The 14,723-nt window shown below is 45.2% G+C and overlaps 1 protein-coding gene across 1 annotated transcript in view; it reads left to right on the top strand.

Moving 5' to 3' along the window:
* The first annotated feature begins 9,025 nt into the window (after nucleotides 1-9,025).
* cabp2a (calcium binding protein 2a) overlaps nucleotides 9,026-14,723 on the top strand; it is a 13,641-nt gene continuing 7,943 nt past the window's right edge. The window contains exons 1-2 of the mRNA XM_064337837.1: nucleotides 9,026-9,394; nucleotides 11,958-12,173. Coding sequence (XP_064193907.1) covers nucleotides 9,362-9,394; nucleotides 11,958-12,173 — 249 coding nt within the window. The 5' untranslated portion in view covers nucleotides 9,026-9,361. The remainder of the gene's footprint in view (nucleotides 9,395-11,957; nucleotides 12,174-14,723) is intronic.

Genomic DNA, 14,723 nt, shown 5'->3' with positions numbered 1-14,723 from the left:
GTCTAGATAGCCTATTTTAAATACATACCCCACGTTTATTTAATGCATTATTATTGCACTGCATTATTTTGATCTGTACTGCCACTCACAACTCTGAATAGGTAGCTGAGGTATATCTACACATTGCCATATTGGGGAATATCAGAGGGCCAAGCAGTCGGTAGAGAGCCTGTTGGGATATTCATACCTCACAGAGTCCTCCCCTGTGCTCAGCGTGGGGTCTTCTCCCCCAGTCTGCTGTCAAGTTTGTCCACAAATTTTATATGAATAATTTATCAGGAGTATTACAGGATCGATGTCACGTGTTTTACATCCCCTTCCACACACCTGACACAGCTTTTTTCACACAATTTTCCAAAGATAATCTGAGTTACAATTCATGTCTCCACTCATCCATGTCAGGTTCACATGACTACATAAATAAAAATACGAAATTTAATTGTTGCCTGATTGAGAACCTGGAAGCAAACTGAACACGAGTTAATTTTTAGCACAATTTTACTTAATGCCACAATGCATCGCCATGTCTCTGTCCATGGCATTGCGTGGTTCACACACGATATGCATCAGTTCGTAAGAAACTTTCCTTAATCATTCAGGGCAACTGGTAAATTCCATGCATAAACCTAAATTATCTGTGATTGGCACAGTACTGGGGTGCTTGCATACAGTGCTTGCATGTGGTGCTCAAGGCCTGTAGTTCTCTATTTTTCCACAAGGGGGTGACAGAGCACCACCAGTCTTCACAGCAAAAATGATATGCTGCAGAGGAAGCTGCTGGGTCTGCTGGGAGTTTTTCTTACAAAGCAGTTATTTGATCAAAGCAGATAATTTCACAGGTAACTCACCTCTCCCGGTTTCCTGGGTCTGGATTGGTTGCTGACTTTAGGGTGAAAATAAAAAGCAGCCACCTGGCTCTCCAGGACCAGGGCTAATTGAGTGATTGATTACCGTTTTGGCCAGACACTCCACTCACCTGGTGTCTTATGTGTAAACCAGTCCCTGATTAGAGAGGAAGAATGAGAACCAGCAGCACTACTGGCCTCTACGACCCAATCTGAGTCTCCCTGCTGTACAATTTTACCCCCCTCCACCCCCCGAAATTCAATGTTACTGTTCACTCTGCTGTGCCCTCTCTCTCTCTCTCTCAGTGAGGTATGGTCGAGGCAGTAGCACGCAGGATTAGTGTTGAGGTTGTAATTTTGCGAATATTAAAGACTAAAGAAGCAGAAAAAGCTCTAATCCCTGTCAGATCCCGACCTGATGTAGCTGCCCCATTCTCTCACGTTGAGGGGATTAACCAGCCCACCAGCATCCAGGGTCGCCCGGGAAACTGGGCCGGGGGCAAAATGTAAGGGAAGGGGTGTTAGTTAGAATGGGGTGGGGGGTGGGGTGGAGAGGGGGTATGTAGGGTGTTTATTTTTTAAATGGTTTCTATTTATTGAGCAGCCCAACCAATTAGCAGGCCCTTTATGCATTAGAGATGTGGTATATTACTTTAATGCACATGATGCATGACCACATGAAGGAAAGATTAAGTAATAAGAAAGGTTGTGCTGGAATGTTCTGAGCTGAGTGTGACGTTACATTCACAACACAAGACTGCCAGACTCATACGGCCCTCACAAGGCTGCCAGACTCATACAGCCCTCACAAGGCTGGTGACCAGACTCATACAGCCCTCACAAGGCTGCCAGACTCATACAGCCCTCACAAGGCTGCCAGACTCATACAGCCCTCACAAGGCTGCCAGACTCATACAGCCCTCACAAGGCTGGTGACCAGACTCATACGGCCCTCACAAGGCTGCCAGACTCATACGGCCCTCACAAGGCTGCCAGACTCATACGGCCCTCACAAGGCTGGTGACCAGACTCATACGGCCCTCACAAGGCTGGTGACCAGACTCATACGGCCCTCACAAGGCTGGTGACCAGACTCATACGGCCCTCACAAGACTGCCAGACTCATACGGCCCTCACAAGGCTGCCAGACTCATACGGCCCTCACAAGGCTGGTGACCAGACTCATACGGCCCTCACAAGACTGCCAGACTCATACAGCCCTCACAAGACTGCCAGACTCATACAGCCCTCACAAGACTGCCAGACTCATACGGCCCTCACAAGGCTGCCAGACTCATACGGCCCTCACAAGGCTGCCAGACTCATACAGCCCTCACAAGGCTGCCAGACTCATACAGCCCTCACAAGGCTGCCAGACTCATACGGCCCTCACAAGGCTGGTGACCAGACTCATACAGCCCTCACAAGGCTGCCAGACTCATACGGCCCTCACAAGACTGCCAGACTCATACGGCCCTCACAAGGCTGCCAGACTCATACGGCCCTCACAAGGCTGTCAGACTCATACGGCCCTCACAAGGCTGCCAGACTCATACGGCCCTCACAAGACTGCCAGACTCATACGGCCCTCACAAGGCTGGTGACCAGACTCATACAGCCCTCACAAGGCTGCCAGACTCATACGGCCCTCACAAGACTGCCAGACTCATACGGCCCTCACAAGGCTGCCAGACTCATACGGCCCTCACAAGGCTGGTGACCAGACTCATACGGCCCTCACAAGACTGCCAGACTCATACGGCCCTCACAAGGCTGGTGGCCAGACTCATACGGCCCTCACAAGGCTGCCAGACTCATACGGCCCTCACAAGGCTGCCAGACTCATACGGCCCTCACAAGACTGCCAGACTCATACGGCCCTCACAAGACTGCCAGACTCATACGGCCCTCACAAGACTGCCAGACTCATACGGCCCTCACAAGGCTGGTGGCCAGACTCATACGGCCCTCACAAGGCTGGTGGCCAGACTCATACGGCCCTCACAAGGCTGGAGTATTGGGGTGTTGTTAGTTCATGTTCTGAGTGGGGGGCAAGGTGGGGGGGGGGGTGTTACAGAGAGTGTGTTCAGGGTCACTAATGACTGACATAAAAATAAAACACTGAAACGTGGTCCAGTGGTTAAATTGCTTGGTTGTATGAAGAGTACTCCTGGGTCAGATCCATTATCTGCTACAACAACCCTGACACAAGTGTCATTCCTGCAGGTTACAGACAATTTTACAGAAACATCTGTATTCACTAATGTTCAGAAAGTAATCAAAGCTCTAGCATATAATTGGATATTTTGGTTAAAGTGTTTCATTGAAAATTATCATCAATCTTCAGAAGTGCTTTAAAATTTTACTAGCAGCAAGAAAATTGCATCAAGTACAAATCTGACCCAGCACTAGCGAAGAAAAATTTGGATAAAATATGAAATGACAGTAAATATTAGAATGTTTGTGGCTGAATGAGACACCAGCATCCAAAAGGGTACACATGGGGTGACAATGATGATTTAGGTCTTAGGGTCAAATCTGCAGATGAACATGATGTCTGGAAGTGTATTTTTTGGAGAGAAATGATCTGTCAGCAGCTAAGGCAGGTTTCTATTTGAGTACTTCTGACTTTCTCTCTCCTCTTACAGCTCAATCTCTCTGTCATCATCTCCATCCTTTCAAACTTAAACACGCTCATCTGCTCTCTGTTTTATTCCTTCACTCGTTCAGCTGGTTAATCTTCTGCCCATCTGGCAGAGGGAGTTGGGTGACATGGATGTAAACATGGAGCCGTACTGTACGTTAGAGTATAATACTGCCCGTTAGGGTATAACACTGTACATTAGAGTATAACACTGTACATTAGAGTATAACACTATACATTAGAGTATAACACTGTACATTAGAGTATAATACTGTACATTAGAGTATAATACCGTACATTAGGGTATAACACTATACATTAGAGTATAATACTGTACATTAGAGTATAATACTGCCCGTTAGGGTATAACACTGTACATTAGAGTATAACACTATACATTAGAGTATAACACTGTACATTAGAGTATAATACTGTACATTAGAGTATAATACCGTACATTAGGGTATAACACTATACATTAGAGTATAATACTGTACATTAGAGTATAATACTGCCCGTTAGGGTATAACACTGTACATTAGAGTATAATACTGTACATTAGAGTATAACACTAGACATTAGAGTATAATACTGCCCGTTAGGGTATAACACTAGACATTAGAGTATAATACTGCCCGTTAGGGTATAACACTGTACATTCGAGTATAATACTGTACATTAGAGTATAACACTATACATGAGAGTATAATACTGCCCGTTAGGGTATAACACTGTACATTAGAGTATAACACTGTACATTAGAGTATAATACTGTACATTAGAGTATAACACTAGACATTAGAGTATAATACTGTACATTAGAGTATAACACTAGACATTAGAGTATAATACTGCCCGTTAGGGTATAACACTGTACATTAGAGTATAACACTGTACATTAGAGTATAATACTGTACATTAGAGTATAACACTAGACATTAGAGTATAATACTGTACATTAGAGTATAATACTGCCCGTTAGGGTATAACACTGTACATTAGAGTATAACACTAGACATTACAGTATAATACTGCCCGTTAGGGTATAATACTGTACATTAGAGTATAATACCGTACATTAGGGTATAACACTATACATTAGAGTATAATACTGTACATTAGAGTATAATACTGCCCGTTAGGGTATAACACTGTACATTAGAGTATAATACTGTACATTAGAGTATAACACTAGACATTAGAGTATAATACTGCCCGTTAGGGTATAACACTGTACATTAGGGTATAATACTGTACATTAGAGTATAACACTAGACATTAGAGTATAATACTGCCCGTTAGGGTATAACACTAGACATTAGAGTATAATACTGCCCGTTAGGGTATAACACTGTACATTAGAGTATAATACTGTACATTAGAGTATAACACTAGACATTAGGGTATAACACTGTACATTAGAGTATAATACTGACCATTATGGGATAATAGTGCACATTTAGGTATGACACTGCTCAATATGGTATAAAAGGCCACTGTAATATTGATATTTATCACTGAAATACAATGTCTTTAATACAGAATACAAAAAACTGTGATTTGATAATATGGTTTTGACAGTGTTCTATTAATATAATGTCATACATCACTCCTGAATATCAAATAAAAAGAAAGAGATAGAACACTGGGACAGAGAAAGCATATACACATGATATGCAAAGTGGGGGATAAGAAAAGGATGTGGGGCTTGTTTCAGATGAGAGATGCTTTTGAAAGCGGGTTAATGCAGTACTTTATTTTTAGAAAGCAGATGCTTTCAATGGTATTAAAACTGACTTAACATCAATGTTCCTGAGTAGTCATCCCGTACCGTACCCTCATTATAAAATCAGGCTCAGAGCAAATGTGGGCGACTGATACTCTCCTCTCTGTGCACTGGGTCCTTTGGCACCGCAAGTTGTTGCTCGACTGAAATATATCACAGTACACACAAAAACTACCACACACATCACAGTACACACAAAAACTACCACACACATCACAGTACACACAAAAACTACCACACACATCACAGTACACAAAAAACACACATCAGGTAACACAAACTACCAACACATCAGAGTGCACAAATATAACTACACACTCACAGTACACAAATATAACCACTTCACGTTTAACACAAACTAGCATCAACATCAATGAGTGCATTCACAAATGACTACCACCACATCACAGTTCCTGATACTACCAATCACGTACCTAAACCTACCACTATACATCAGAGCTACACACAAAAACTCGACTGCGAAGTACCTCGTACTTCCATATCTCGTCACGAAAGGACTACCAATCCTATAGTGCAAAAATCCCTCAATTTAAGACTCAATAAATCACAAAGTCACACTACACTAAAATACCACACACATCACAGTACACACAAAAACTACCACACATCACAGTACACACAAAGACTACCACACACATCAGACTACAGACAAATACAACCACACACATCACAGTACACACAAAAACTACCACACACAAAAACTACCATACACATCAGAGTACGGACAAATATAACCACACACATCACAGTACGAACAAATATAACCACTGTGTCACAGACGGTGTTGTAACACAGTAACATAGCATAACATAATGATGGAATAGGCCATTCAGCCCAACAATGCTCACCATTTTCCTGACTAATTTGTGCCCAGTGCTCTGATTACCTACAGGCTAGATAGTACCTAAAACCATATAAGGCCACTACTACATTGCATGGCAGGCTATTCCACACAGTGATTATGCTCTGCATGAAAAAATGCTTCCTGATGTCTCTGCGAAATTTACCTTCTGCTACTTTCCATTTATGTCCCCTCGTTCTACGAACAGAACTCAACCTGAAGATTCTCGTAGTAGTTGTAGTTTATTTTAAAAATCCCTTTTCTGAATTTAAAAGACTCAATTAAATCACCATTAAGTCTCCTTTTACTAAACTTGAAGAGATTAAGCTTTTTAAGTATTTCTCCATATGTTTTATCTTTCACACCAGGAATCTATTTGGTTGCCCTTCTTTGAACCTTTTCCAGAGCCTCTATATCTTTCTTGTAGTCCAGTCCCCAGTATTTTTCCAAACACTGACAAACTCCTTCCACTCTCTCTCTCCCTCTCTCTACCACAAACAGGAAGTGCATGTCAGTCACAAGCAATCAAGTAAGAGGGCTTTGTACACATTACATGGCACAGCTGAAGTGATAGTGTATCTAAGTGTAACAGTGTTAGAGACAGGGCTGTAGTGATGGTGTATCTGAGTGTAACAGTGTTAGAGACAGGACTGTAGTGATGGTGTATCTGAGTGTAGCAGTGTTAGAGATAGGACTGTGTTAGAGACAGGACTGTAGTGATGGTGTATCTGAGTGTAGCAGTGTTAGAGACAGGGCTGTAGTGATGGTGTATCTGAGTGTAACAGTGTTAGAGACAGGGCTGTAGTGATGGTGTATCTGAGTGTAGCAGTGTTAGAGACAGGGCTGTGTTAGAGACAGGGCTGTAGTGATGGTGTATCTGAGTGTAGCAGTGTTAGAGACAGGGCTGTAGTGATGGTGTATCTGAGTGCAGCAGTGTTAGAGACAGGGCTGTAGTGATGGTGTATCTGAGTGCAGCAGTGTTAGAGACAGGACTGTAGTGATGGTGTATCTGAGTGCAGCAGTGTTAGAGACAGGGCTGTAGTGATGGTGTATCTGAGTGCAGCAGTGTTAGAGACAGGACTGTAGTGATGGTGTATCTGAGTGTAGCAGTGTTAGAGACAGGGCTGTAGTGATGGTGTATCTGAGTGTAGCAGTGTTAGAGACAGGGCTGTAGTGATGGTGTATCTGAGTGTAGCAGTGTTAGAGACAGGGCTGTAGTGATGGTGTATCTGAGTGTAGCAGTGTTAGAGACAGGGCTGTAGTGATGGTGTATCTGAGTGCAGCAGTGTTAGAGACAGGGCTTGTGTTAGAGTACAGGGACTGTAGTGATGGTGTATCTGAGTGTCAGCAGTGTTAGAGACAGGACTGTAGTGATGGTGTATCTGAGTGTAGCAGTGTTAGAGACAGGGCTGTAGTGATGGTGTATCTGAGTGTAGCAGTGTTAGAGACAGGGCTGTAGTTAGGGATCTGAGGGCATTCGTAGATGTATTGGTGTATCTGAGTGTAGCAGTGTTAGAGACAGGGCTGTAGTGATGGTGTATCTGAGTGCAGCAGTGTTAGAGACAGGACTGTAGTGATGGTGTATCTGAGTGTAGCAGTGTTAGAGACAGGGCAGTGTTAGAGACAGGGCTGTGTTAGAGACAGGGCTGTAGTGATGGTGTATCTGAGTGTAGCAGTGTTAGAGACAGGGCTGTAGTGATGGTGTATCTGAGTGTAGCAGTGTTAGAGACAGGGCTGTAGTGATGGTGTATCTGAGTGTAGCAGTGTTAGAGACAGGGCTGTAGTGATGGTGTATCTGAGTGTAGCAGTGTTAGAGACAGGGCTGTAGTGATGGTGTATCTGAGTGTAGCAGTGTTAGAGACAGGGCTGTGTTAGAGACAGGGCTGTAGTGATGGTGTATCTGAGTGTAGCAGTGTTAGAGACAGGACTGTAGTGATGGTGTATCTGAGTGTAGCAGTGTTAGAGACAGGGCTGTAGTGATGGTGTATCTGAGTGTAGCAGTGTTAGAGACAGGGCTGTAGTGATGGTGTATCTGAGTGCAGCAGTGTTAGAGACAGGACTGTGTTAGAGACAGGACTGTAGTGATGGTGTATCTGAGTGTAGCAGTGTTAGAGACAGGGCTGTGTTAGAGACAGGGCTGTAGTGATGGTGTATCTGAGTGTAGCAGTGTTAGAGACAGGGCTGTAGTGATGGTGTATCTGAGTGTAACAGTGTTAGAGACAGGGCTGTAGTGATGGTGTATCTGAGTGTAGCAGTGTTAGAGACAGGGCTGTAGTGATGGTGTATCTGAGTGTAGCAGTGTTAGAGACAGGGCTGTGTTAGAGACAGGGCTGTGTTAGAGACAGGGCTGTGTTAGAGACAGGGCAGTGTTAGAGACAGGGCTGTGTTAGAGACAGGGCTGTAGTGATGGTGTATCTGAGTGTAGCAGTGTTAGAGACAGGGCTGTAGTGATGGTGTATCTGAGTGCAGCAGTGTTAGAGACAGGGCTGTAGTGATGGTGTATCTGAGTGTAGCAGTGTTAGAGACAGGGCTGTAGTGATGGTGTATCTGAGTGTAGCAGTGTTAGAGACAGGGCTGTAGTGATGGTGTATCTGAGTGTAGCAGTGTTAGAGACAGGGCTGTGTTAGAGACAGGACTGTAGTGATGGTGTATCTGAGTGCAGCAGTGTTAGAGACAGGGCTGATGCTGTAGAGTGAAGGGGCTTTGTGCTAAAGCAGCTTTCATATGAACATTTTTATCCAAGTGGAGCCGCAAAGGCCTGACCATAAAAAACACAAACGGTTTTCAGTGGGTTAGGAGGCTGGATTAAAACCTGCATTCTGCAGCACAAGGGAACAACAGACAGGAACATGAAAGAGTGAGGGGATTGAGGACAGACAGAGGAGAGAGAGGGAGAAAGAGGGGATTAACAGAGGAAAATGTCCACACTGGGTGAGGATGGAGGGGAGAAGAAGGGAGGAGAGGAAGAGAGGAGTATACGGATGAGCAGACAGTCACAGCAGTGTTTAAAAACGATGAAACACACTGAATGAACCTGCAGTAAGTCCATGGAGTGGTGATTTATATCCACCGCAAACAAACAACCAATCACTTTTCTCTCTCCAACAGGACTCCACAGAGAGGGAGGGAGGGAAGGTGGGAGAGAGACAGAGAGGGCGAGAGAGGGAAGACCAGTCCAGAGTGTGTTTGTCATCATTGGAGAGGGATTCTCCAGTGAGAACAGGATGGAAGGGCCACAGGAGAAGACAGGAAAAAGGGTAAGGACTCACTGTGTGTGTGTGTGTGTGTGTGTGTGTGTGTCTGTGTGTGTCTGTGTGTGTGCGTGTGTGTGTGTGTCTGTGTGTGTGTGTGTGTATGTGTGTGTGTGTGTGTGTGTGTGTTTGAACATGTCCTTTCTGGTGAGTTGCAGTGACCACCCGTCTCATGCTGTAGCTTGGAGCAATGCCTGCACTGACCTATAGGAGGCAGTGCAGTAGCTCTGTCTCAGTCAGCATTCAGACAAACTTCAGCTCGTCAGTCACTGATCTTATGTGTGCCAGTCAGTCAGTGTCAGTGCGTGGTCTGTTAGTAATTTCTGGTGGGCAGTTTTTGGTCAGTGAATTAGAAAATGAGTGGATTGGTGTGTATGTAGACTTGTGAGGGAGTCAATACTGTTGTGTTGGCGCTTATATGTATGGTAATATGTATGCATCAGTGAGCCACCTCATTGTTGGAATTATTTTTAAAGACAACTTGGCTGCCTCTTGAAATGTCAGTAAATATTACACATTTTAAACACTCCTGCAGATACCCAAGAACTAGCCAATGGCATTTGGAAGAAGAAATTTGTTATGAATTCTAATCAGTGTTAAATCTACTCTGCTAGATTATATTTTGTGTTTTTTGGAATTATACACACTCTGTTAGAATGGCCTTAAGGTTAAGCGTTAAAGACTGTATGCTAAGTGCTGAATTGGGGTGTCACTGTGGTTTTAGGGGTCTGTCTCACTAACACAGGGGTGTGGGTCTGCAGTCATAGATTCTGTAGAAAATTTAAACATGTTTTGTGTTTTAGCACAAACCACACCACCCCCTACCTTTGTGTGTAGATTTAAGGAACTCAAGATTTTTTGTATTTTAGTCTTATGTCAAAGGTTATTTGTTATGATAGAGCTGATCATTGACTTGTGTGTGTTATTACAGACCTGGTCTGTAGCTTGTGTGTGTTATTACAGAGCTGGTCAGTGACTTGTGTGTGTTATTACAGACCTGGTCTGTAACTTGTGTGTGTTATTACAGAGCTGGTCTGTAGCTTGTGTGTGTTATTACAGACCTGGTCTGTAACTTGTGTGTGTTATTACAGAGCTGGTCTGTATCTCGTGTGTGTTATTACAGACCTGGTCTGTAGCTTGTGTGTGTTATTACAGAGCTGGTCAGTGACTTGTGTGTGTTATTACAGACCTGGTCTGTAACTTGTGTGTGTTATTACAGAGCTGGTCTGTATCTCGTGTGTGTTATTACAGACCTGGTCTGTAGCTTGTGTGTGTTATTACAGACCTGGTCTGTAACTTGTGTGTGTTATAACAGAGCTGGTCAGTGACTTGTGTGTGTTATTACAGAGCTGGTCAGTGATTCGTGTGTGTTATTACAGACCTGGTCTGTAGCTTGTGTGTGTTATTACAGAGTTGGTCAGTGACTTGGGTGTGTTATAACAGAGCTGGTCTGTATCTCGTGTGTGTTATTACAGACTTGGTCTGTAGCTTGTGTGTGTTATTACAGACCTGGTCTGTAACTTGTGTGTGTTATAACAGAGCTGGTCAGTGACTCGTGTGTGTTATTACAGACCTGGTCTGTAACTTGTGTGTGTTATAACAGAGCTGGTCAGTGACTCGTGTGTGTTATTACAGACCTGGTCTGTAACTTGTGTGTGTTATAACAGAGCTGGTCTGTAACTTGTGTGTGTTATTACAGAGCTGGTCAGTGACTTGTGTGTGTTATTACAGAGCTGGTCTGTGACTTTGTGTTATAACAGAGCTGGTCTGTATCTCGTGTGTGTTATTACAGACATGGTCTGTAGCTTGTGTGTGTTATTACAGAGCTGGTCAGTGACTCGTGTGTTATTACAGACCTGGTCTGTATCTTGTGTGTGTTATTACAGAGCTGGTCAGTAACTTGTGTGTGTAATTACAGAGCTGGTCAGTGATGTTGTGTTATAACAGAGCTGGTCTGTATCTCGTGTGTGTTATTACAGACCTGGTCTGTAACTTGTGTGTGTTATAACAGAGCTGGTCAGTGACTCGTGTGTGTTATTACAGACCTGGTCTGTAACTTGTGTATGTTATAACAGAGCTGGTCTGTAACTCGTGTGTGTAATTACAGAGCTGGTCTGTAACTCGTGTGTGTTATTACAGAGCTGGTCTGTAACTCATGTGTGTTATTACAGAGCTGGTCAATGATTTGTTCATCTGAATATTTAGGTGATTAATTAAAATATTTATTCATGCGTTGAATAATAACACATTATTACTATGAAAGAACCCAACTTTACGCGTCACCTCTCTGTAAAATGAATAGTACATTACAGGTATTTAGCAGACGCTCTAATCCAGAGCGACTTACACTTTTTACATTTATCCATTCATATGGCAGGATATATACTGAAGCAATGCAGGTTAAGTACCTTGCTCAAAGGTACAACAGCAGTGTCTCACCCAGGTATCGAACCTGCGACCTTTAGGCTACAAGACCGGCTCCTTACCCATTATACTACAGTGCCGCTCGAACAGTAACTATAGCGAGGGTATCTGTAGAAAGTGACGTGGTGCATTTCCTCATCCCCAGGCTTCCATAAAGAAAAAGATGGAGAAGCTGAGGCGGTGGAGCACTTCCTCCAGCTCAGCCAGTGTGGAGGGGGTGGGGGGCCGTGCCAGACCCCCCCGAAACAAGGCCCTGAGCCTGCCTGCGCCCCTCGGGGGCGACCCGGACGGGGAGGGGGGCCTTCTGCACGAGATGGAGAGGAGGAAGCTAAGGCCCATTGTGGACTCTGTCTTTGGTCAGGTAAGAACCCAACCCCACTCCTGTGCTGTACTGCGCTATGTGAACAGGTAAGAACCCACACAGGTAACCCAACCCCACTCCTGTGCTGTACTGTACTACCTGAACAGGTAAGAAGCCACACAGGTAACACACACCCACTACAGTTTGTAGCTGCTGTGTACTTCTGCTATGCAATCACAGTGAGTCTGAGAGAGCGACCCCTGGTGGAATGATGAGTTTTTGCTGTAATTTCTTTGTACAGCACTGGCTGTATCTCAGTAGCAGGCTGGTGATGGACAGCCAGGCAGGACCCTGTTAAACCACCGTTCCCTGCGTGCGCTGCCCCTCAGCCGAACGTCCTGCTCACAGAGGGGCCGGCAGCTGGTGACGTGAGCTTCCCCAGCGAGCGTGACATCAGCGCGGTGGCGCTAAACCCTGAACACGCCAGCGCGATCTCTGCCGGGTCACGCTAGGCCCAGGCCATGCAAACCTCACACGCAGGACGCATCGGGTCACGCTAGGCCCAGGCCATGCAAACCTCACACGCAGGACGCATCGGGTCACGCTAGGCCCAGGCCATGCAAACCTCACACGCAGGACGCATCGGGTCACGCTAGGCCCAGGCCATGCAAACCTCACACGCAGGACGCATCGGGTCACGCTAGGCCCAGGCCATGCAAACCTCACACGCAGGACGCATCGGGTCACGCTAGGCCCAGGCCATGCAAACCTCACACGCAGGACGCATCGGGTCACGCTAGGCCCAGGCCATGCAAACCTCACACGCAGGACGCATCGGGTCACGCTAGGCCCAGGCCATGCAAACCTCACACGCAGGACGCATCGGGTCACGCTAGGCCCAGGCCATGCAAACCTCACACGCAGGACGCATCGGGTCACGCTAGGCCCAGGCCATGCAAACCTCACACGCAGGACGCATCGGGTCACGCTAGGCCCAGGCCATGCAAACCTCACACGCAGGACACAATGTCATGGTCAGAAAGAGCCGTGGGCGGGATCAGCAGTCAGAGCAGCTGTGTGACTGTGGGCCACCTGTAGCCTGCATCTCTTCATGGTAAATTGTAAATGGTAAATGGACTGCATTTATATAGCGCTTTTATCCAAAGCGCTTTACAATTGATGCCTCTCATTCACCAGAGCAGTTAGGGGTTAGGTGTCTTGCTCAAGGACACTTCGACACGCCCAGGATGGGGTTTGAACCGGCAACCCTCCGGCTGCCAGGCAATCGGTCTTACCTCCTGAGCTATGTCGCCTTCATTGCCGTGTTGAGTCACTGTGTTAATGCCCCACTGGCTGCTCTACCTGTAGTCTGTAGCTCTTCAGTGCAGGAATGATCAGTGCCATGTTGAGGTACTGTGTTAATGCCACACTGGCTGCTCTTACTCGAGTTTGATGTGTTCAGTGTTGGCTCATGAATTAAATGCCAGGATCTTACCCCTAAACCCATCCTGACCCCCCGACCAGATTTCATTTACTTTTCCTTGATTAACAAGTGCGTCAGTTATCTGAATAATCGGCTGCCCAGTAATCCCTGCACTGGCTTAACTGCCTCATTCTGCTCCTTCTCGTTACAGCAGAAAATGCCGAAGACTTGACAGTAAAATTCATTAAATCTATTTAATGTCAAAGAATACACATCACTTAAAGAAGTTAGCATTTAGAGAAGCAGCAGTGAGTGCAGCGCACAATCAATGCTAGCAAACAAATCCCAGAAAATCAGTCCTTTTTCAAGAGCATCTTTCATTCGCAAGATCAGCACAGATCAGGTTCACGGATATTTCAGATATTGAATCAGGAGTAGGTCGCATTTATCCACAAGCTGAAATCTATGGATATAAAAATGCTGCACAGTTGTTGAGTTTGTAAAGAGAAATAATGAGAACAGAAAATGAAATAAGTAGCTGCACTCATAGTTAGTGATAATTCAGCTAAAGAGCTGCTTGGTTGTTAATGAAGGAACAGAAGCAGAGATGGGCTGTGGGTAAGACATGGCTTAAGGGCCAGATGTCCCCATTTTCTGTTTGAAGCTCCCTAGCTGCACTGACTGTACCTCCCCATGCTGCTTATTGCCCAAATAACCTCTCGTACCAATCACAGCCGGTTTGGGCCTGGGTACGAATCCGGTTCTGAAACATCGCACGCCATTTTGAATCGGGGGAGTGATTTCTGTAAAGGAATCTGAGTTGGCCACTGCCAGCTACGCAATCAGACCTTATCAGCCGATCAGGACAAAATCCACCCGCAGATTGAACAGCCTCATGTCCAGACCTAATCAAACGCTCCCACATCCAAATGCATGATTGCAGCTCAAACGTTACTGTGGGTTGCTGAACAAAGTGAAGAGTTGAGGATTTAATGTGATAATTATTCCCACTTCCAGGGATGAACTCGTACTTGCACTGTAAACATACACACCACTGAACGCCAAGCCTGTGCTATAAACATACACACCACTGAACACCAACCCTGTGCTATAAACATACACACCACTGAACACCAAGCCTGTGCTATAGACATTCACACCACTGAACACCAAGCCTGTGCTATAGA

Source organism: Anguilla rostrata, chromosome 5, assembly GCF_018555375.3.
Source record: "Anguilla rostrata isolate EN2019 chromosome 5, ASM1855537v3, whole genome shotgun sequence".
Taxonomy (NCBI): domain Eukaryota; kingdom Metazoa; phylum Chordata; class Actinopteri; order Anguilliformes; family Anguillidae; genus Anguilla; species Anguilla rostrata.
Note: the sequence above shows the minus strand (reverse complement) of the source record. Positions and strands in the feature narration are given on the sequence as shown.